The sequence below is a fragment of the Gopherus evgoodei genome, chromosome 18 (genome assembly GCF_007399415.2).
Source record: "Gopherus evgoodei ecotype Sinaloan lineage chromosome 18, rGopEvg1_v1.p, whole genome shotgun sequence".
NCBI lineage: Eukaryota > Metazoa > Chordata > Testudines > Testudinidae > Gopherus > Gopherus evgoodei.
Window position 1 is genome coordinate 5,363,479 of NC_044339.1, and position 24,819 is coordinate 5,388,297.

The following is a 24,819-nucleotide window of genomic DNA, read 5'->3' on the forward strand; positions in this document are numbered from 1 at the left end:
TACCACTGGAACGAGAAGCAGTTAAAGCAATGCACCTCGCTATCTGCTAATATTTAAATCATCTTTGTGACTAAAATGTTAATTAGGCAATGGTAGCTGTGGTACATGGCTTGTTTTAGGGGAAAAAATCCATTTAGATCTAGTTTATACAGCTGAGTCTGTTTACTTGCTGGCATATTGCTGAGCATTAACTGCTTTTTTTTCAGGATATTGACATTAAGAAAGTGAATGGAGTTCCTCAGTATGCGTTCCTGCAGTACTGTGATATTGCAAGTGTATGTAAAGCAATTAAGAAGATGGATGGGGAATACCTTGGAAATAACCGTCTCAAGGTAAATAAATCCTCCTATAAACGCATTATCCTTCTGGTTAATTTTGTTTTCAGTGTTCTGTAATTCTTTGTCAGCTCAGACTCTGGAAGTGAAGGGTGTTTTTTTTTTGTACTACTTTTGCCTTTCTTGCTGCTACTTTGTAGGTCAGATTAGACAGTGATTAGATATTTTCAACCACCACCACGACAGATATTATTTGGTAACTTTATTGGCAATTGCAGCAGAGAGGCCAAGGATTGAATGGACATGGAGGCTGATTTATCTTCTCATTTTTAAAGGTAGTCCATCCAGGTCAGTGTTTGGTGGGGCAGTATTGGAAGATTGTACTGCTCCTGCCAGTGCTGCACCTGTTCTGGGGAGAAGAAGATTATTTCAGTCCCCAGAGCTGTCAATCTGACACCTTTCAGAAACACTAAATTTGCACAAAATCCAAATATATATTAAATGAACGTTGTATTTATTTAAGCATGCAGAATTATTTTTATGATTTTGAGTTGCTTGCACCTGCGTGAGATGCCAATTTAAAAAAAAACTATACAAATTAATAGTTTTCTTCAGATAATTCTAAATTAGGCATGCTCTGTTAAATTAGTTTAATAATTGTGAATTGTACTGATGGAAGTTTTGCCCTTTTGTGTTCAGCTGGGTTTTGGAAAGAGCATGCCTACAAACTGCGTGTGGTTAGATGGTCTTTCTACAAACGTAACGGATCAGTATTTAACTCGACATTTCTGCCGATACGGGCCTGTGGTAAAGGTAGGTGGGAGGCTTTGGTGTGTGGTTTGACGTTTACTGTCTTCCTCTCTTTACATCCTGTCCTTTCAACCCTGGCTTCCAGGGTTTTATAGCTCAGACATAGAATTTCTCTCTGGGTTGAAATTTGGCCTACAAGGTGCTGTAGCTTTTCAGCCTGTTGGTCCAAAACATAGACTAGTTGCTTTTGGTATTTTGATGATGATATTTTGAATGAGCCGAGATAACAAACTTTAGAACTAGTCTGCTGCTCTTGTGCAGTGCAGTCTTTCCCACTACAAAGTTTGTTTAGAATTCTGATGTTGTTTCATGTTGGAACAATGCAGTCTAATTATGTGATTATATTTATGCGTGCTAATTACATAATTAGACATAATTATGTTTTTTCCCAAATAGACCAGAAATGACTCAGAAAAAAACCTACCGGAAATTCATACAAGAAAAGGTACATAAAAATGTCATAGTTGTGCAACATAGTGGGACACTTGAACTGTGAACTATCAGGTTCCATTGCATGTAGGTATTTGAGCACATGCTTAACTTTAAGCTTGTGAGTTGTTGTCCAGTTGACTTCAGTGGGACTATTTATGTGCTTAAAGTTAAGCTTGTGTAAACGTTTGCAGGACTGGGGCCATAACTCCTCAAGATTTCTGTGGGTACCTGTTGCAGCTTTGACATTCTTTTAATGTAGCTTTTGTTGTTTGAATGTGTAGGTCGCGAAGACAAACAAGTGTTTCTAAATTGTGCGCACATAGCAACTGAAGAATAGTGCTACAGTTTGTAACAATACAGTTTGTTTTCATTTTGTGATTTAATGTTCCTCTTACCTTTTTTCCCCCCTATAATTTATTGGAATTTTTTCAGAAATATTCAGGTAAACAATGACACAGCAATACTCAGTTACCAAAGAAAATAATACAAGTAAAATACAGAAAAACAAAATAAAGGCATAATATACCTCAAGCCACAATATCCACAATTCAAAGCAGTCCCTTGTTCTTTTACTGTCTCTTCATTACAACATGTCTCATTTAAAAAAAAGCCTGAAAATTTTCCTTGATTAAAAATTATTTTCTTACCGGTGTCCTCATGATTTAGGATTTTGTTGGGACTGACATTAAGTCCTGTGGATGAGGCTCTTATTTGGTTTTTGTTTTGTTTTTTTGTTTTTTACAGGTGGTGTTTGACCGCTTAAAAGGCATGGCCCTGGTTCTCTACAATGAAATTGAATATGCACAAGCAGCTGTAAAAGAGACCAAGGGGAGGAAAATCGGTGGGAATAAAATTAAGGTGTGCAGAATGACCTCTAAAAAAGGAAAAAAAAAAAATTGTATTCAGGTCTTACCCCTTAAAATGCTGGCATTTTGCAAATTGCTAGCCAAAAGAATATGTAGTGGGACATATAGGTCCTAAATCTCAGAGTTAAACTAACGTTTTAGACTCGGCTTAAGCTGTTAGGGCATTTTGAACTGTTACTCAGAAGGCTTTCTCCAATATTCTGTCATTTTTTCTCACTGAACTTGCATCTCTAAGCTTCTGGGTGTTAGTGTCAATATTATTATTATTATTATCTGTTGCTAGTGACTGAGAAGCAATACTACAAAGGCACCAAGCTAATCCAGGAGTTTGGGGTGTTTAGCCCAAACTCTGAATTACCTTTCTCCTCCTCCTTCCTCCTCTCCTAAAGAGTGGGTAATCACTTAATTTTTCACCTGGTGTATTCATATAGAAATTTGATGTTTGTGGTGGTTAGAAGTTTTGAATACATTATATAGTTTTCTAAGTGTGGTGGTTGAATATAATAAGTAGCCTTTATATGGAATAAAAGATATGGTCATTAAAGATTTTGTATCTTGTGTTTGTAGGTCTTATTCCTTAGTGATTTTGAAACAAAAAACACCCTTATTGTGTGTTTGTGCTCTGTTACTGTGGTTATACCAGTTTCTTCTAAACTGATGATTTAAAATTCCTTTTTAATGTAAAAACTGTTGCATTGTGTCAAATGCATTTTGACAAACCCATTCTAAATCTTAATTTTTATCCCCCCCCCATAAATTGTGCCATTATTTTCTCAGTGTTGTAGCAAGCAGTTGGGAAACAGCAAGTCATGATTAGAGCTGGGAGTCAGGATTCCTAGATTCTGTTCCCATCCTTGCCATTGCCTTTCTATATAACCTTGGGCAAGTCATTTATACTCCCATCTGTAAAGGGGATTAATAAGGTTGATCCAACCTTTGTAAAGTGCTTTGATATCCTGGGACGAAAGGCACTATATAACTGCAAAGTGTTGGCGATGGTATTACTATTTAATAATTTTGCTTTTGTTCCTTGAAACAAAATTATTTCAGTTGAATTTTCTTCACTAGCTGAAAGAAAATATTCTGACCAGAATTTATTTGTGTAGCTCCATAAAAATATGTTGTGCTTTGCAGCACACTTATAATAAGGGAAAGGTCTTTTATCTCAGCAGGAGTAATTCCAGTCCTGAGGACTGGTTTTTTTTAATTGTCACCCATTCTTTCCCTTCTGCTTCCATCTTCAAGAACTGCAGGAGACATTGAAAACCTGTCAGAATGGAATAGTTCTTTTACTGAACATGTATTACCCTTTATTTTTCAGGTGGATTTTGCAAACCGAGAGAGTCAATTGGCATTTTATCATTCCATGGAGAAAACAGGTCAAGATATCAGAGACTTCTATGAAATGTTAGCAGAAAGAAGGCATGTATCTAATACATTGATTCCATTCTCTTGCTTTTCAAATAGGATTTTAAATGTAGTTAAAATTCCAGGACATAATGCCCAAATTATAATTAAAGTTATCTTTAAAATAAAAGATTCTCTCTCAAGCCTACTTCCTCCCCCTAGAGCATGCACACTCTTTATCCTGTTGACTCTCCCTCCTTTTTAAGATGTAAGTTTCATTGAAAAGTGACTGTTACAGTTTGACCTTGGTGCAGAAAGCTTTCTGTGGTCATAATTGACACAGATGATACTTTTAAAACAGACAGGTGCTCTTATGGAATGTGCTGCAGTTTTTTGTATGTATCTTAGTTTTAATTTTTAGCTTTTTAAACTCTTTTTTGCAGATGTGAATGATCAGCCTTAAGCTACACAAATTGGCAGATAAAAGCCAAGCAATGGATTATGGCTCTGAACTGCATCACATACTAAAATTAAGGTGTATGTGAAAAATTTGACTGAAACTTTTGGTCAGCTAGTTTGTATATATGCTCAGCTACCCTGCTGATTTGCTGCTTCATCTATTAATAGCTAGGGAATGGAAAGAGTGCTTTGTGTAACTCCTCTCCCCACTCTCAAAATAGCACGTGTTGCTTGTTAATTTATATACTATTAACATCACTTTCAGCTCAATAGATTAGAAAAATATCTGACTGAAGTTTACACTCAGACCCACCACTTCCCTAGTAGTATGATTTCTAGTATTGCTAAAATAGTAAAAGCTCTGAGCAGGACTTCAATTTCTCTTGCTATTTGTCATGAAAAGTATCTTCTATTTAGATATTTTTCTATAGCATCTGTCATGGTGTGTAGGATTGTACATGGGGTTGCAGAAGGGTCACTCATTTCTCTAGACTCTGGTTTAATGCAGCCTAACACAGTTCCACTCATAATGTTTTTGGATCGTTGAAAAACCTACCAATTTTTTCATTACCAGTGATTGTGGTAAAAGATGGGCAAGTAAATGAGCTGGTAAATTTTGATGACTGTTTTAAAAACTGGCTTATTTGTTAAGATTCTGAATTCTTGTAAATGAGTCCAGCATGGTATCGTTTACACTGAGCTACACATTATTTCAAAACGTGCTGCTCTTGTTTTAGATAAAATTAGATCAAAATAACAAATGTAATGTTGCCAGCTTTTAAAAAGTGAAGATTAGTTTGGAAATTGGAAATGATAATTTGCATAATGGAAATGAATTGGTGTGTTCCCAAATCATTGCCAAGAATTGTGATCTGCCAGCAGGCAGGCAGTGACAATTTCCTCTGGCTGAACCACACTGAATTAGAAAAAGAGAATTGCATTCATCAGATGTCTTTTAGTACACACATGCCATTTGAGCTGATCTTTGCTGTGAAATATTTCTGACTAGAACACGGTTTTCTAGAACAAGATGAAACTTAGACATCTGTTCTTTCTTTCTTTCTTTCTTTAAAAAATCAGCTGTCATTATCAAAACCAATGTCTGATTTGAATGTTCACATAATCTTTACTTGGGCGCAGTGAACCAGGGAGCATATAGGTCTGTTGGGGTGAGCGTGTTACTCATGAATAATAAAGCCACAACTTAAATTATGCAGGACACCATTTTGTGTAACAACTATATACCACATTATTATATAATCTGTATGTTACACACCATTTTACAGAAAATCTTTTTTAAAATGCTATAGATAATTTCTAAACATTTTGATTGGGACTGTATCCTTCTAGCTGTAAAGCCAGGTTTTCTTTCTTTTATGAGTGTACAAGGCTCAGGGAGAGAGAAATTATAATGTATACATTTTATCAAATTCTGCAAATACCTTAGATAACTTTTCTACATAAAAATGTTAGTTTCAAGGCCCCACATATCAGAACTTTCTAGGACTAGAAGCGAGTGATATGTGCCCCTTTTGAAAAACTGGGAATTTTCTTTTGAATAGAACAAAGTACCTGTTTTAAGGTCTTCAGGGTCATGAAATATTTGACCCTAAACCTGTTGTTGATTCAGAATTTTTGTGTATTGGTCATTCTGGGTCTTGTGCAAGTGTAAGTTCTTTGGGAACATCTTTATGTCAGTTTGACTTTTTTAAAATGACAGGTGCTCAAAGCTGCCTTAGCTACTGTAGTAGTTAGACATTGTCCCAAAGGAGACGGGTTGGGGCAAAGTACAAGTGAGGCAATCTGAGGCATATGATAAATGCAGTTTATCATATTGCTCAGCAATTTATCATTTATAATGCATTTTGCCAGTTGGACAAACCCACTTGGGTGACAGTCTGCAGTGCAAAGGGTAGCCATTTTTTTCAGATTAACTCTTTTATTTTAAAGAGACAGGTTTTGGTACTATATGAATTTGGCCTGAACTTCCAGTGGTCAACTCGAGCTCATTAGCATGACTCCACCTGTCCCCGTTAGCTGTCTCCTGACAGTTGCAATTCATAATATTCTGTAATCTTGTGCAGATTGAAAGTGTGTGTTCCTTTTAGGGGGTAAAGGGTAGTCTTTCTTTTTGTATACTTCTTACAAGATAGAAACATTCCACTTTTAGCACTAGAGAGGGTGTAAAACATACTTTTAAATGGTTGGGGAATAAGAGTACTCCATGTACTTCTAATGTAACAAAGATTCAAAAAAAAACAACCCCTGTCTGCCGTGAAACTTGTCTTACTGATTTTTGGATTTTTGCAGTGTTGACACAGTTCCCTCTTACTGGTTACAAGTTACTAGTTGAGAGATGGAAACCTTGACATTTAATCTGATGTATGTTTTCAGAGCTAATTACTGCTCTCTCATAGCAGCTTTTGAAAGTGCAGGGTCTTTATATATACAGTGAAGCTTTTGCTCTGCAGGGTACACTTTTTCATCAAATTGGTTTATATTTGTTCCCTGAATAAGGACGTAAATACTAATTTGGCTCTAAAAAACAAAAACACCCTCCCCCCCCACGATAATAGGATTGATTCAAAGATGTTCACCCAAGCTACCTGATGAACAAAATAACTAACACATTCATTCATCGACTATGCACTTATTCATTGTTGTTAAATCGATCGGTACAGCTATGATTATCTGCCATGATATAGAACGAAATAAAGAAACTATCATAAAATAATTCTTCATGTAGAAAAGTTTCATAATTCAACACTTTGATTAACAGGGAAAACTAACCACTGTATTGTTCTTGTTTTTGGCAGAGATGAAAGAAGAGGATCTTATGAATATGCGCCTGACCGTACTTACTATGAGACTGTTAGAACTCCAGGGACATATCCTGAAGATCCTAGGAGAGAATATCCTGCACGAAGCAGAGAATTTTATGCAGAATGGGATCCTTATCAAGGAGACTACTATGACCCACGATATTATGATGATCCACGTGAATACAGGGATTACAGAGGAGATCCTTATGAACAAGATATAAGGGAATACAGTTATAGACAACGAGAGAGAGAGAGGGAAAGAGAACGGTTTGAATCAGATCGGGACAGAGATCATGAAAGGAGGCCAATTGAACGCAGTCAAAGTCCAGCTCACTCCAGACGGCCACAGAGCCCTGGAGCGTCTCCCTCGCAATCAGAAAGGCTTCAGAGTGATTCTGAAAGGAGGATCTACAGCAGGTCTTCAGATCGGAGTGGGAGCTGCAGCTCACTTTCTCCTCCAAGATATGACAAACTTGACAAGACGCGTGTAGAGCGTTATGCAAAAAATGAGAAAAATGATAAAGAACGTGCTTTTGACCAAGAGAGAATAGACAAAGACAAACGTTTGATGAGGAAAGAGAAGCCAGAAAAACTAGAAAAGGATAAAACTGATAAGCAAAAACGAAAAGCAAAAATTCATTCACCAAGCTCTCAGTCTTCTGAAACAGACCAAGAAAATGAGAGAGAACCCAGCCCTGAAAAATTAAAGGGCAATAGTAAACAGAGTAAAGAGAGAGCTGACAAAGAAGGGACAGCCAAAAACCGCCTGGAACTAATGCCATGTGTGGTGCTGACTCGAGTAAAAGAAAAGGAAGGGAAAGTTATTGATCAGCCTACCTTGGAGAAACTGAGAGCAAAGCTTGATAATGACACTATTAAATCGCCACTTCTTGAACAAAAAGTCCAGACATCTCAAATTGAGCAAACAAAATCTGACCAGTCTAAACTGGAACCTGTTAGAACTAAGGTGCCAAAAGAGAAGGTACTTGCCAGTCATGTAGAAGTAGTTGATAAAGAGGGAAAATTGAAGTCCAAGAAACACTTGAAGACAGAGCAGACTACAGAAGGGGCAAACGCAGTAGATCTTGACAAGTTAGAGGCTCGTAAAAGACGTTTTGCTGATGCAAACTTGAAACCTGACAGGCAAAAACTGGAAGTTAAAAGAAGCAGCCAAGACGAGGAAGATGCTGCACGCATGGTCTTGAAAAAGCAACTTGATGTGACAACTTCATCTAGAGAAGTTACAGTGTTACGGGAAGGAGAATTGGAAAGAAAGCCCTTGAGGAAAGAGATGCTTAAAAGGGAATCTAAAAAAATTAAACTGGAAAGACTTATTACTGTTACCAGCCCCAAAGATACACAGGAGCCTGCTAATGTTTCCGTTGGGATTGGCTTGCGTCCCGTTTAGAAACTGCAAGCCTCGGCTAGGAGAGCCTGTTGATGAACCAGTGGAAACTCAAGAAATCCTTTCTAAAAAACTTAATCCAGTAAAACCACAGCACAAACAAATGCAGCTGTTGGATGATCAAGGAACAGAGAGAGAGGACATGAAGAAACATTTCTGTGGTCTTCCTGACGAGATTCCTGACCATAAACTTGGCCATGAGAAACCTCAGTCAGCTGATACAGAAGAGAAAATTGGTATTGACATTGATTACACACAAAGTTATAGAAAACAAATGGAGCAAAGTCGCAGATTAAAACAGCAGATGGAAATGGAGATAGCAAAGTCTGAGAAGTTTGGCAGTCCAAAAAAAGAAGTAGATGAATATGAAAGGCGTAGCCTGGTTCATGAGGTGGGCAAACCCCCACAAGATGTCACAGATGACTCTCCACCAAGTAAAAAGAAAAAGACTGACCATTTTGATTTTGAAATTAGCACTAAAAGAGAAAGGAACTATAGAAGCTCTCGCCAGGTGAGTGAAGATTCTGAAAGGACTGCCTGTTCACCTAGTATCAGACACTTTCCTTTTCAGGAGGAGGAGGACACACTAGATTCCCCAAGGCTCATTCCATTAAAAGAAACCAAAGAATCACCTAAAATAGAAGAAAAGGGTCTTTCATATTCCAATATGACTGTGAGGGAGGAATCCCTAAAATTTAATCCCTACGATTCCAGCAGAAGGGAGCAGATGGCAGAAATGGCCAAAATAAAGCTATCGGTACTTAGTTCTGAAGATGAATCAAATCGATGGGAATCTCAAGTGAAACAAGAGCCTGGCAGAGTTGATATTAGCTTCCCAAGTAGTATAGTTAAAAGAGACAGCATACGAAAGCGGTCTGTACGGGACCTGGAACCAGGGGAGGTACCGTCAGATTCTGATGATGACAATGAAAATAAACCCCACTCTCCTAAAGCCTCATCATTATTAGAGAGTTCCAGGTTATCTTTTTTATTAAGGGACCGAGAAAGAGAGGAAAGGCTGTCAACGTCTTTAGAAAGAAACAAATTTTACTCCTTTGCATTGGATAAGACAATCACACCAGACACAAAAGCCTTGCTTGAAAGAGCGAAATCTCTCTCTTCATCTAGAGAAGAAAACTGGTCTTTTCTGGATTGGGACTCAAGATTTGCTAGTTTTAGAAACAATAAAGACAAAGAGAAAGTTGACTCTGCTCCAAGACCTATTCCATCTTGGTATATGAAAAAGAAAAAAATCAGGACAGATTCAGAAGGAAAACTAGATGATAAGAAAGAGGATCATAAAGAGGAGGAGCAAGAGAGACAGGAATTGTTTGCTTCTCGATTTTTACATAGCTCAATCTTTGAACAAGATTCTAAACGTCTACAGCATTTAGAAAGAAAAGATGATGACCTGGACTTCATTTCTGGTCGAATATATGGGAGACAGACTTCTTCTGATGGGAGTAACAGTGCATCTGAGTTGGTGCAAGAGCCAGTTGTTCTTTTTCACAGTAGATTTATTGAGCTAACCCGAATGCAGCAAAAAGAAAAAGAGAGAGATCAAAAACCAAAAGAAGCGGAAAAGCAGGAAGACAAAGAAAATCGGCCTAAGACACCAGAAACTGTTCCTGATAATAAAGAACCAGAACATAAATCATCATTTGTTGGGCCTTCTTCAGTCACAGTTGTACCTCAAGAATCAGCACAAGTCATATCTGAGAAGGTAGCAAATGAAAAAATAGTAGTGGATATAACTTCTGCAAGAGAAGAAAGGCCATCTGAACTTGCTTCTACAACAGAAGAACCAAAACCTCTTCCTGAACTTGTTGCTCCTGTCAAAGTAGAACCACCTGAGCAACTTGAACTGCCTCCAGTAATAGAAGTCAATAAAGATGTCATTCCTGCAACTCTGGCTTCTGAGGAAGACTCAATATCAACAGAGCATCCTTCATACTTGGATACAAAGCCACCTACACCGGGAGCTTCATTTTCACAAACAGACATCAATGTAGATCCAGAACCTGACAACACACACTTGATTCCACCACTTCCCAAATTGGTTCAGAAGTCTGATGAATCTAGCAAACCTAAAGAGGAAAATGCCCTACCTGCTGCTAACACCGATCCTAATGCAAGTCAGAAAGCAGAGGTAGTTTCTGAGATTCCGCCGCCTGTTTCTGACAATGACATGGAAGTCGAACCCCCGGTTGTTGTAAAAGATAAAAAATCATACAAAAATAAACGTTCCAAGACTCCTGTTCAGTCGGCCACAACAAATATCACAGAGAAACCTGTCACAAGGAAGAGTGAAAGGATTGACCGTGAAAAACTTAAAAGATCAAGCTCTCCTCGTGGAGAAGCACAGAAACTTTTAGAATTGAAAGTAGAAGCAGAAAAAGTGTCAAGAAATGCTGCTAAATCTCCTAGTGCTGCAACAGAGCCAGAAAACATAGAGCCAAGTTTGCCAGTAGGTCGAACGAGACGCAGAAATGTAAGATCCGTTTATGCTACCACAGGAGACAATGAAGGCCCATCTCCAGTGAAGGATCCGGCAGAGGTAACTCGGTCTACCAGAAAAAGAGGAGAAAAGGAACCGCAGGAGACTGTAACAACTGTTCCTACCACACCAAGAAGAGGAAGGCCTCCAAAATCACGCCGTAAGCCTGAGGAAGAAATCTCTCCTATTAAGACAGAACCGGTACAGCAAGAGGCAGAAGAGACTGAGACTAAAGAAACAGTGGAAACCCCTAAACCTGCAGAGGGATGGAGATCTCCTAGATCCCAAAAACTAACACATGGTCATTCATTAGCTGCAAGCAGTCAGCAGGGGAAAAAAGGGAAAAATGAACTGAAGGCAAATATCGCTGTAGAATCTGAAGAGGCCACTGAAACAGCTGGTCAAGAACAAAATATTAGTGAGAACAGCAATAAATTAAAAACTACAGAGAAAGAAGCAGCAGCAAGCGAACAGAAACGTGACAGAAAAGAACTTGATGTGGACAAAAATCTTCCAGAAACCCCCACAGTTGAGATTGTAGAGAAAAAAAATGCCCCAGAAAAAGCTACTAAATCCAACGAGGAAGATCTAGAATGCCAAGACTGTTGTAGATAAGCATCCTTGTGTCTGAAAATGTGGAAATACGTCTCAATGTTGATGAAGTCAAAGGTGCCCTGCGACCAAGTGAAGAGGAAGCAGAGCCTGTGGCAATATCACCAGCAAAAATCAAAAGCCCACAAAAAGAGGACAATTTGTCACCCCATTTTGTAAAGAATGAGCCAGGAGATCCATTCCAGGAAACAGAAAAAGAAATTATGCATGAATCAAACCAATCACCGGAAGCTGCCCAGTTAGCAAAGCAGATTGAACTTGAACAGGCTGTGGAGAACATTGCAAAGCTCACTGAAACACCATCAGTTGCTGCTTACAAAGAACAAGCAGCTGACGTGTCCGAAGTTCGTCAGGAGGAGGAGGGAGACAAACCTGCACATCAGGCTAGTGAAACAGAACTGGCAGCAGCTATTGGATCCATCATAAATGATATTTCTGGAGAAACAGAAAGCTTTCCTGCTCCTCCAACTTATCCTGCTGCTGAATCAGAATCTGAGATACCTGCAGAACCAGTGGTGTTACCATCCCCTAGGGGAAGAAATGGAGCCTGAAACTGATCAAGCAGTTAACAATATCTTGGAAACAGATGCTGCTGTTGGACCCTCTGTGCAACAAGTAACTGGCACTACCCCATCAACAGTAGAGGCAGAAAATAAGGAGGCTGAAGTGAGCTTCAGTGAATCTTCAAATTCTGCACAGGAAGCTGAAACTTTACAGGAAATGGAAGTTTCTCGGAAGGAAAAAGGCCGCCAAAAGACCACCCGGCAAAGACGTAAACGGAGCATGAGCAAGAAAGGGGATACCACCGAAGTTAGTGCTTTTGAGCCTGAAAGGGTACAAAGTAAGTCTCCTAATGCCAATGAAGTTAAAGCAAAACCGGAAGAAACCTTGAAAGATGAAAAGCAAAATAAAAACTCTGTTCAGGTTTCTACTGAATTGAATATTACTGATGCAAGCAAGGCTGCAACCACTGAGAGAATTTCTCATGAAGCTGTTTCTGAGAGCAACGTCCCTCCTAAAGCTCCTGCTCCTCTGGACCTACCTTCCCAGCCTGTTCCTGTGGATGATGTGAGCCAAACTGGTTTCAAGCTACGGTCAGCTATTGAAAATGCCCCTGTTACTCCACCAAGTGCTCCAAATATTACCGTTCCTTCAGTTCCTTCTGCAACTGCAGCAAAATTACCCACCCCTGCACCAGCTGGGATAGTCCCCCTCCATTCCTGCACCACCAACGTGACAGAATGGATTGTAAGACACGATGACACCCGTGCTCGTTCCACCCCACCACCAGCTCTTCCCCCTGATACTAAAGCATCTGATATTGATACAAACTCCAGTACTCTGAGGAAGATACTTATGGAGCCCAAATATGTTTCAGCAAGTAGCCTTGCTACTACGCATGTCACAACTTCTGTTGCTGAGCCAGTTAGTGCACCTCGTTTGGAGGAGGCACCTCCTCATCCTCCAGCAGAGGCCATAAAACCAGTGTCAGAGGAAAAACCAGCCGTTCCTATCACTAATTCTTTGGATCCCCCAGTAGCAGAGGCGCCAGTTTTCAGTGAGAAAGAAAAAATAAGTACAGTTATTGCCCCCAAAGCTACTTCTGTTATAAGCAGAATGCCCCATAGCGTTGATCTAGAGGAAAACTCCAAGGATAACATTGATGAAGCAAGTCCCCCAAACCCGACATGTTAGTTAATGCTCCTTCACCAAAATACAAGCAGAGACCTAGCACAAATGATAACAGCAGGTTTCATCCAGGATCTATGTCTGTTATTGAAGATAGGCCAGTGGAAACTGGATCCAGCCCAGGTCTGCGAGTAAACACTTCAGAGGGTGTTGTACTTTTGAGTTACTCAGGACAGAAAACAGAGGGCCCTCAACGAATTAGTGCAAAGATCAGTCAGATTCCCCCTGCAAGTGCTGTTGATATAGAGTTTCAGCAGTCTGTGTCCAAGTCACAAATTAAACAAGAACCTATTACTCCATCGCAACCAGCACCGAAAGGTTCTCAAACTCCCACAGGATATGGGACTGTGTCCACCCATTCTTTGGTACTAGGAACCCAACCTTACAATACATCACCTGTGATCTCCTCCGTTAAACAAGAACGCACTACCTTAGAGAAATCTGAATCAAGCCACCTTTCTGTCCAAACTCCTGCTTCTCAGTCAGGGTCTGTTAAAGTCCTCTCCCAGACTGTAAACACTCCACCTGTACTAGTTCACAACCAGATGGTACTCTCTCAAAGTGTTGCTTCCGCCAACAAAAAACTTCCTGATCTGACTGCTCTGAAAGTGGAGACTAAGGCTCTTCAGCCATCAAACTTGAGCCCTGGGGTCAGTCCTCATCACCCTTCCCTGTCTGGTAAAATGCATTCAGAAGCAAATCATGTCAGCTCAGGACCCAACACCCCAACAGATCGTGCTATTTCTCATTTGGGGGTTACAAAACAGGAGCCACATTCCCCACGTACAAGTGGGCATTCTCCCTCTCCATTTCCAAGGGCTTGTCATCCTGGCAGCACCTCATCTCCAGCTTTATCTAGTAACACCTCTGTCATGCTGGCTCCAGGAATTCCTGTGCCTCAGTACCTCTCCAGTATGCATCCTGAGCAGTCTGTTATAATGCCCCCTCATAGTGTAACACAGACTGTATCCCTTGGCCATCTTTCTCAAGGTGAAGTAAGAATGAATACCCCTCCTTTGCCTGGTATCCCCTATGGCATTCGCCCAGAAGCGCTCCACTCTCCCAGAGCAGCTCTACAACCTCAGATAGAAATTAGACCTCAAAGATCCAGCACACCTCAGCCAGCTCCAATAAGAGACATAGTCATGCCTCCGTTATCGTCTCAGCATCCCCCAGAAGATGAGATGCATTACCATCATACTGTGTGTAGAGGGTCAGCCCCTGTACAGTCCGACGTGTTAGTAATGCAGACAGATTATCGCATGCATGCTACGGGTATAAGACTTGACCAGTACAATGTGCCTCGAGATGTGAGGATGATGATGCACCCACACTTGGCAGCAGTGGGCGACCACCACCCCGAAACTAGACAATCCAGAACACCAGAAGGGTCTGTGAAAACCCCCCCAGTCAGCAAGACTCCACAACCGGGAAAAGAGGCGCCCAAGTCTTCTGAAGTCAAAATGGCGCACTCTCCCCACAGTGAGCCCCGGCTCCTCAGCGTCCCTGCCAGCAGCCAGCTTCCTGGACTGCCTTTGACACAGCCTGTGGTTGTACCTCATGGAGTACAGATCATGCATCCTGCAGGGAGTTCCTTTCATGATTATAGATCTGTGTATGGTGACATGAGAAATTACCATACAGCAGCCCAGCTTGGTCATCCTCAGTTCCCTGGAGCATCGCCAATTGGTCTACCTTCCAGGAGTATGACCCCATCTCAGGTGAGAAAATGATGATTTCCTCTGTTTGTTTTCCTTTACCTGAGTTTAAAACATGCTATGATAAATATAGTCCTAATGCAGTTGCATCTAACTGTAGTGAGAGTTATAACTGGGATGAGTTTGGCTTGTTCCTCATGCACTTTGCCCTCTGCCTTTAAGGTTCTGTTTTATAGTACTACCATGCTAAAAATCAGTTATTTTTGTTTGAGAAATATGGGATGAACACCTTTTTGAAGCTCCTGGGAAGGAATTAAGGGGGAGAATCCCCTAATTTATTTTCTTTTTATCACAACAGGGCTCCATTCTGGGAGTGCATGAAATGGATTTATAAATTCCTAGGTGTAGTGATATAAGAGAGGAACAATTCCCGACACAGGCAAGCTGGCACATTGTTTGAGTTCATTCACTTGTAGCTATTTTCCTCTCCAGTAATTACTGTATTATACAGACAAACAGCATGGGAGTGAGTGAGATATCGATACCTAGTTGGCTTGACGGTGTAGTTAAGGGTGGTCCTGCAGTTTGAGGCGCTGAATTGGGGGTCTGGATTGAGATTCCATCTGTGTTTGAAAGTCTCTGTGCTTTTGCTCCTTCATCTATAAAATACTGGTGAGAACTCCCATTACTGTGGTGAGAATAAATTTATTAACAGGTGTGAGGAAGTCATACTACAGTGATAGGGACCATACTGAGAACCCAAAAGATGTCTAGAAAGGTTTAAGCAGGAGAAATCATTTGACTGTTTCCCAACAGTCTAATTGTTAAATGAGAAAGATTTGTGCATTCTCCAAAGTTTTCCCTTTCTCTTCTATCATTGCTTTGTAGGGTCTGCCAGAAGGTGAACACTCACATCCCAGTCAGCCGGTGCGCAGCAAAACTCCTCAGATTTCCCAGGACTCCAAGGGGTCACAGGCAGCAGGACCTGAACAAACCCACCACGCCACTGTAAATAGGCATGCAGCACAGATAGACCCTCATGTACATCTTCAGAGGGCACAGGCAGATACGGGCCAAACTTCCTATCCTTCCCCTGTTGCCATTTCAATGAAACAGGAGCTTCCATCACCACACCAGCCTCAGGCAGTTCAGAAGCAATCTTTATTTCTCTCTACAACTTCAGGCCCTGGGGCCCCACCGGGGCTGGCATTGTCCCGCTCGGAACCTCAGTCTGCTCTAATACAAGATCCATCTCCTCACTCTGTTTCTCAGAGACCTGTGGATATGGTTCAGCTCCTAACAGTAAGTATCTCTCTTTCTCCTTCTTGAGCTGCTGTCTGCTGCATGTTTCGTTATGTCTGAACCAGGACTAGGGCAAAGGGAAAAATAAGCGGTTGTATTCTGCCAAGCTCCTCCCACTTGTAACACCAAAATGTTGTGTGCCATTCACATTAGATAATGCAACTCTTCATAATGTGACCATCCCTCTACTTTCTTGGGTGCTTTTATCACTAGTGAAATAGTTAACAATGTTGGCATTTACGTGAATATTCTTAGACTCCAGTGATAAGAGTTACCACCTTATTGAGATGAATGAGAAGAGTCCGTGTGTCTGAGTTCATGTTTGATTGTCTACAGTCTAATTGTTCACATTTGGAATATTATCTTTGCAAACCATGAAGGGTGGAGATTATTTATTTAAAAAAATATTAGATTCTGGAGCCTGGGGAGAGGAGAGAGAGAGAGGTGGGTAGAGGAAGGATGGTGATGTGGAATCAAGAGATCCGGGTTCAAGTCCCTGCTCAGCCACAGACTTCCCGTCTGACCAAGGGCAAGTCACCTAGTCTCTGTATGCCTCAGTTCCCTAAGTATAACATGAGGATAAATGTATGAAAGTATTTGGGTCTCAGATACTAAGGTAATGGGGACCTTGGATAGACAGACAGGAGGATGGTATGATGGGATAGCTTAATTTTGGCAATTAATTTGGCAATTGATCTTTGATTATCAGGAGGTAAGTATGCCCAGTGATCTGTGATGGGATGGGATCTGAGTTACTACAGAGAATTCTTTCCTGGGTGCTGGCTGGTGAGTCTTGCACACATGCTCAGGGTTTAACTGATTTGCCATATTTGGGATCGGGAAGGAATTTCCCTCCAGCGCAGATTGGCAGAGGCCCTGGAGGTTTTTTGCCTTCCTCTGCAGCATGGGGCACAGGTCACTTGCTGGAGGATTCTCTGCAGCTTGAGATCTTCAAACCACAGTTTGAGGACTTCAATAACTCAGATATAGGTTAGGGGTTTGTTATAGAAGTGGATGGGTGAGATTGTGTGGCCTGCATTGTGCAGGAGGTCAGACTAGATGATCATAATGGTCCCTTCTGACCTTAAAGTCTGAGTCTATAAGGCCACTGTCCTAGAATCAAAGAATATCAGGGTTGGAAGGGACCTCAGGAGGTCATGTTCAACCCTCTGCTCAAAGCAGGACCAATTTCCAACTAAATCATACCAGCCAGGGCTTTGTCAAGCCTGATCTTAAAAACCTCTAAGGAAAGAGATTCCACCACCTCCCTCGGGAACCCATTCCAGTGCTTCACCACCCTCCTAGTGAAAAAGTTTTTCCTAATATCCAACCTAAACCTCCGTCACTGCAACTTGAGACCATTACTCCTTGTTCTGTCATCTGGTACCACTGAGAACAGTCTAGATCCATCCTCTTTGGAACCCTCTTTCAGGTAGTTGAAAGCAGCTATCAAATCCCCCCCCTCATTCTTCTCTTCTGCAGACTAAACAATCACAGTTCCTTCCGCCTCTCCTCATAAGACATGTGTTCCAGCCCCCAGTCATTTTTGTTGCTCTCCGCTGGACTCTTTCCAATTTTTCCACATCTTTCTTGTAGTGTGGGGCCCAAAACTGGGCACAGTACTCCAGATGAGGCCTCACCAATGCCGAATAGAGGGGAATGATCACGTCTCTCGATCTGCTGGAAATGCCCCTACTTATAAAGCCCAAAATGCTATTAGCCGCCTTGGCAACAAGGGCACACTGTCAACTCATGCCCAACTTCTCATCCACTGTAACCCCTAGGTCCTTTTCTGCAGAACTGCTGCTTAGGTGGTCGGTTTCTTCCATCCTAAAGTGCAGGACTCTGCACTTGTTCTTGAACCGCATCAGGTTTCTTTTGGCCCAATCCTCTAATTTGTCTAGGTCCCTCTGTATCCTATCCTTACCCTCCAGTGTATCTACCACTCTTCCCAGTTTAGTGTCCTCTGCAAACTTGCTGAGGGTGCAGTCCACACCATCCTCCAGATCATTAATGAAGATATTGAACAAAACCAGCCGCAGGACCAACCCTTGGGACACTCCGCTTGATACCGGCTGCCAACTAGACATGGAGCCATTGATCACTATGAAGAAATAAGTGTTGTATTAATAATTTGGCAGGATGTGGCCCAAAATCAGTCCTTGCTGGGAACCAACTATGAGAAGGCGTTAAATGTACTGCATTCTTAAAACATTATACTTGGTGTCATAATTGCTGCTGACAGTGCCAGAAGCATATGAGCAGCACAGATGTGATTTCCCTCACAGTTAAGATAACCTTTGCATACTAGAAGCACGTTCCTGTCAGTGTTTCATTATATCTTTATTTTATTTCTTCATTTGTTTGTATTAAAATTTCTTCATCCTTTATTTTCAGAAATACCCAATCGTGTGGCAGGGCCTTTTGGCTCTAAAGAATGACACAGCTGCAGTTCAGCTCCACTTTGTCTCTGGTAACAACGTCTTGGCGCACCGGTCCCTACCAGCACCTGAAGGAGGACCTCCCCTACGAATTGCTCAGCGCATGCGACTGGAGGCTTCGCAGTTGGAGGGTGTGGCACGCAGAATGATGGTACGTGGTAATATATTGTTTTGGGGTCTGCAGTAAGTGATGGGACTTCTGAAATATTGCTGGGGCAAGTATGTCTCCTTTGGCATAAAGGATTAAATGCAAACATGAATGGGTGTCTAGTCTTCACTTAGTTCAGGTGAGGGCGTGGTGTCGATCTGGGATCATACAGCTCTTGTGTTACTGTGCTCTCTACGGAAAGGTATAATGTCAATAGCAGACTTGTCAGACATGACCCTTAAAAGAAAATTGAACTAATCTGTCTCTTGCCAATGTAGCAGATTTTTACTAGCTCAGAAGTGTCTAAGCAACATGGGAAGTGGAAGTTATGTTTGTACATTGGAAGCTGAGAAGTTTCCATAATCTCTTCGCCTATTTTTTTAATTGGCTGAGAAGCCTACAGTGACCTTTCGCAACACCCACAGCCAATTAATTCCTGAGAAGTTAAAAGAGAGGATTTTCCAGTAAAGGTTTAAAGATAATGAATATGTGTCAGGAACAGGCATGTCCCTAGCAAACACTTGACTGTTAATTGTCCTCTTTTCTTCCCAGGTGGAAAGTGATTACTGCCTGTTACTGGCCTTGCCTTGTGGACGAGACCAGGAAGATGTAGTGAATCAGACTGAGTCACTTAAGGCTGCATTCATCAGCTACCTGCAGGCTAAACAAGCTGCAGGAATCATCAATGTTCCCAACCCCGGCTCTAATCAGGTATTTGCATGGAAACAGTGAAATTTTGTAGTTAAAAATGAAATTAAAATGATACCATTATATAATTATGGGATATAAACCAAAAAAATCCTTTTGTGTTTAGTGTCAAGGTGCATGCTTGTGTCTTCAAAAGAATTAGCGTGTGGAATGCTAGCCTTTTATTTCTGTGGTGAAAATATAATAAAGTAAATCATTTAATTTTTAATGGTGAACTGCTGAGACAAAAGAAAAAAGTTTGTTTTGTGCTTTGCTGCTGCTTTGATTTATAAATTTCTGTCTTTTTAAAAACAAAAGTGATCTTTGCTCTTTTTGAACATTAGAAATCTGAAGTCCTCACTTCCCTGTTTTTCATGGATGTCCCAGGAACTTTTTTTCAGGACACCTGAAATATGTTTTTCATTACGTAAATCAAAAAGTTTGTCTTGTATAACTACAAAATGCTTGTTCCAGACATTGCTGTACTGCGTTAGATTTGCTCTGTGTTTAACAAGAACAAACAGTCTGTTGGAATGAGTATTCAGTTTGATGAACGATGTGGAAGAGGGAAGTCAGATAAATGGAGACACTATCAAAGCTGCTCCTTTGTTCAAAATGAATATTAATGACACTTGCTTAGTGTTTCATGATAAACCAAGTCAGACATTAAGTTACTGGGAAAAAATCCTCCCCTCTGAAACGCATGTTGCTACTGTGTCAGAAGCAGTGTGAGCATGCGCTTTCCAAAAATGCCCTTTTGTGTGACTATTCTGACTAGAAAATGTTGCCACCGGTTTCCCAGTTTTTGATCACTTTACATAAAGCTCTGTAACCTTAAGCTGCAGCTTCTTTCATCTTTTCCCCTATCCCCCACCAACTGAGGTCAGGTTTACACTGAAAAGTGAGGTCGACCTAGCTATGTCACTCAGGGATGTGAAACATCCAAACCTCGGAGTGATGTAATTAAGCTGACCTTACCCTTGGTGTAGCCAGCACTAGGTTGATGGAAGAATGCGTCCATTGATCTAACTACTTCTTGGTGAGGTGGATTAACTACAGTGATGGGATAACCTCTCTCATCCCAGTAGTGAGTGTCTACACTGAAGTGTTCCAGCAATGCAGCTAGTAAAGACAGCCTAAGACTGATGGGTGATATGGATTCCTAGAATGTCTGAAGCTCAGTTTTAGGAATGAAAAGCTGCAGCTCAGGTAACATCACTGCGTGATATCGCTACCTAGGTCCTTTAAAGTTCCAGCAAAGAGAGGGGAGTAAGGACTGCATTTAACGTGGCTTTTAAAAAAATTAATATAAGCTTTTAAGAGGCATTTGTGGTGGTCTTTCTATGTCACACTATTTGTGATTCACAGTTCACCTTCCAAATTTGGCATTGTTCGGTAGGATTTCCACATTGTGGCACCAAATAAGTTGTCTGGGTGATTGTCCAATCAGTTCATAGAAAAACAAATAAATACAGGGGTTCCTAGCTGTTTTTTCATTCTTTCTTTCCCAGCCTGCCTATGTTCTGCAGATATTCCCACCCTGCGAATTCTCTGAAAGCCACCTCTCCCGTCTAGCTCCAGACCTCCTAGCCAGCATCTCCAACATCTCTCCTCACCTCATGATTGTCATCGCATCGGTATGAGCTGTTTATTGGTTACTGACTTTTCCAAGGCCCTGCAGCAAAAAAAAGAGAAAAATTAATAACACAAGAAAATGCTGCCAGACTACCAGCCTCCTGCCCTAACCGGCCTCGATCAAACTGTTGCTGGGTAGTGGTTCTGCTACCTTGTATGTTTACATATTGCTTTAGGTTATGGACAACTGATGCACTCAACAGGCGGACTGGTATTGGGTTTCTGTGCCTCCTTTTGGGGAAAATAAAGGATGGCTATATTTTTTATCAAAAAAGAAAAGAAAAAAAAAAAAAGAACCTGAACTGCCTTTGCACTAAATTAGTGACTTGGACCTTTGCACAGTTGAAGACATGCTGTGACGTTATGGATGTCTTGACACACATTAACATGCGTTGTGGACTAAACGCAGGACCTGGGAACTTCTGCTGAAATCTGTGGGTCAAGGATCATTTCACACTTTTTTTTTTTATTTTTTATTTTTTTTCTGGATGTGACCCTTCCTCTCCTCCACTTTCCTCTGCTGCAGTCATCTTCTCTTCATCTGGGATGTACAGTTTACACTGAAAAAAAATAAAACAAAGGGAGAGCTATTTTCCTTCCTGGTGGGATATGCAGAACTGAGTGGGCGTGTGTGTATATATAAATATATATATATAATATATATAAATATATATAATACTGACTTTAAAAAAAACAAATCCCCACAACATACATTTTTTTTTAATCTGTGCCAAAAATGTGTTTTCAGAGAAAATCTTATTTTCATACTCAGACTTTGTATTGTCACTCATTTGTAAGTGCACTTCATTTAAACATTACCTTCCCTTGTCTCACAATATGTGGAAGTGTTATACACTTGTACAAAGACTTGTTACCCTCCTTCCTTCTTCTCGCCTACCCTAACACTTATTAATTTATGGAACTGTTTTCTCAGCGCAGTTTTGTTTTGTGTGTCCATTGGATTACAAACTTTATTAAAAAATACAAAACACGTCGAGCCTGGATGTGATCCATCAGTTGCTCCGGAGGGGGAGAGAGAACACAAGGAGATTGAGTTTGGCCAACATTACTAATAAGCCACATCCCCTACAGTGGATATTGGCTGTTTCCCGTGTGTTTGTACATAGGAGCTTTGTTTTATTTTTATTTTTTGTTGGTGAGTTTCTCTTGTTTAAAAAAATAATTTTATCAAAGATAAAATCGAACTTTAGCCTTTGTTTTTTGTGGTGGAAAGATTTGTAAAACTCCAAAGTATTGGTTCTTTTCTGGGTAATGTCGAAGGCACTTTTAATTTTGATACACAGAATAAACTACAAAACCTTCAACAGCACAAATGAGCACATTCTAAGAAAAGCCTTGGTTTATTGTTTTAAGCAACTGTACCTTGTATGTCTTCAGAACACAAATCACTGAAATACGTTTGAAGACTTGTGTCGGGAGTTATAGCTGGAAAGTCCTTAGTGGTTTAAATAGCTGATGCTGAAGGTTCTGATCCTGCCATTGGATCCAACTGCACTGGGTTGGTGGGGGCTGCGTCTGATTGCAGGATCAGCGCCTAAGTGGAAAGTGGCTGCTGGGGCAACTGATTTCAGTGATGAGAATTATATGTGACTTCCTATTTGTGAAACCATTTGCAACCCAGCTGTAAGAAACTGCCCATTTGGATTCTCTCCAATGTGACGAACCTCCCCTGAACTGTCTTGTTAAAGGAAAACTCCAGTGTGATATAAAAGACATTTTAATCATGACAATTTATTAAAAAGAAAGCACTAAGAGAAAAAGTGTTTAATTGTATTTAACCATCAAGCAGGGAAGGTGCCACCTTAACAATCTAAAGCAACTGTTTAAAAATATATTTTAGTTAACTTTTGCAAACTGCATTCAAGTCTTTAAAGCCAGCTGTTAAATTAACCTAGACCATGTTTTAAATCAGTGGTTCTCAAACTGGGGCTGCTGCTTGTGTAGGGAAAGCCCCTGGCAGGCTGGGCCGTTTTGTTTACCTCCCGGGTCTGCAGGTTCGGCCGATCGCAGCTCCCACATGCTACGGTTCACTGCTCCCAGCCAATGGGGGCGGCGGGAAGCGGCGCGGGCTGAGGGATGTCCTGGCCGCGGCTTCACGCAGCCCCCATTGGCCTGGAGCAGTGGACAATCGCCAGTGGGAGCTGTGATTGGCCGAACCTGCGGCCCCGACAGGTAAACAAACCGGCCTGGCCTGCCAGGGGCTTTCCCTACACAAGCGGAGGCTCCAGTTTGAGAACCACTGTTTTAAATGGTTAAACAGCTGTTAACTCAAATTAAAAAAAAACAACAAAAACTTCCATTTTCAATACTTTTCTAATAGGGACATAGCTTCTCTGATTCCTACTTAGCATCAGTAGGTCCTTCCTGGGAAGTCTCTTCCCGACAGCAGTCTCAGTGTGAGAGAGACAGCAACTCCACATAATGGAAGTACAGAACTTGTGCAAGCAGTTTTGCAAATGTCTTTCGATAACTCTGTAATTCTCTAAGAGATCATCATTCAATGCTAGGGTCTTCCTTTAAACTTTGTGCTGGTGGAGAATAATTCATGATGGAAATAACATTGCAGTTTTACTGTCAGTTTAAAAAGGAAAATCTGTGGAGAGCATTGCAGGCAGTGCCGTGAAAAGGATCACTCTACGTGGTTAGCAGCCCACAGATGTGAACGGGACTGCCATTGCCTGCTCCAGCTTTGTCTGTCTTAAAAATGATAAAGGGAGCTTACTTTTCCTTTGAGTTAGGCATGGATTTACTTGCTAAATTGCCCAATAACCAGGTGGCGATGAGTATTCAGCACAGGAATACATTTTAACTGAGCTTTTTAAAATTTGTCTTTTCCTGTGTCTGAAATCCTGCTTGGTGCTTCCTGGCTCACGGAGAGGAGAGGAAGGATGGCCCTGTGGTTATGATGATAGTCTGGGACTCTGAAGACCCTGTTTCAATTCTCTGCTCTGCTGCAGGTTTCTTAGGTGACCTTGGGCAAGACAACTAATCTCTCTGTGCCTCAGTTTCACACCTATAAAATGAGGTGTTTTTTAAATCTGCATGGGCCTCAGATTTGTTAACTGATGGACTATTGTGCATGCAGCTAGCAAGGCAGAACCAGGCCTGTAAGTCACTGATAGAAGAGGGATGGCCAGATACACTAAGGAGCCTGCTGGGTTTTTGTGCCTCAACAGCTGCAGAAAGTTTTATTGGACCTTACTAGCAAAAGCAGTATAAAGAGAAGGAGGAGGTTTGGGCTGTATTTAGCCTTCTCTAGCCTTCCCCATGCTGAGGATTTGAGGGTCCAGTTCCTCTCTGCTGCTGAGACCTCATTGGTGGCCCTGCTGTCCCTTACAGAGTGCAGCATGGAGGAGAAGGCAAAGGCACAGACGTGTGCTGTCTGCTCTACCCCATTTGTGGGAGTGCCTGGATGGGATCTCTGCCTGTTCTGTGATCAGGAGCCCTGCACATCTCAGTGGGCCAGGGACCTTGGAGTCCCTTTGCCAAACTAGGAGCTGCAAATCTGGACCCAGACCTGCAGGAACACAGAGTCCTGAAGCAGGCTTCAGTTCCTTCTCCCAAAACAAAGGGAGGGAGACAGGCTCCCCTTCTGAGGGATGGGACAACATGCACACACACACTGTGCACGTATGTGGCTGCAACTGTAGCCCCCACAGGCCCTCCCGTCCTTCCCTCTCCTCCTCAGAAGCAGAAAAGGCTGAAGAGGACTC

At 41.4% G+C, this 24,819-nt stretch overlaps 1 protein-coding gene across 1 annotated transcript in view; it reads left to right on the plus strand.

The window, feature by feature from the left end:
- SPEN (spen family transcriptional repressor) overlaps positions 1-22,082 on the plus strand; it is a 95,637-nt gene extending 73,555 nt beyond the window's left edge. Inside the window, 13 exon segments of the mRNA XM_030537891.1 lie at positions 207-332; positions 975-1,088; positions 2,262-2,375; positions 3,705-3,805; positions 7,006-8,431; positions 8,433-11,487; positions 11,490-12,040; positions 12,072-13,211; positions 13,214-14,935; positions 15,761-16,174; positions 18,572-18,766; positions 19,316-19,474; positions 20,962-22,082. Of these exon segments, the coding sequence (XP_030393751.1) occupies positions 207-332; positions 975-1,088; positions 2,262-2,375; positions 3,705-3,805; positions 7,006-8,431; positions 8,433-11,487; positions 11,490-12,040; positions 12,072-13,211; positions 13,214-14,935; positions 15,761-16,174; positions 18,572-18,766; positions 19,316-19,474; positions 20,962-21,093 (9,249 nt within the window). The 3' untranslated portion in view covers positions 21,094-22,082.
- Positions 22,083-24,819: the final 2,737 nt, after the last annotated feature.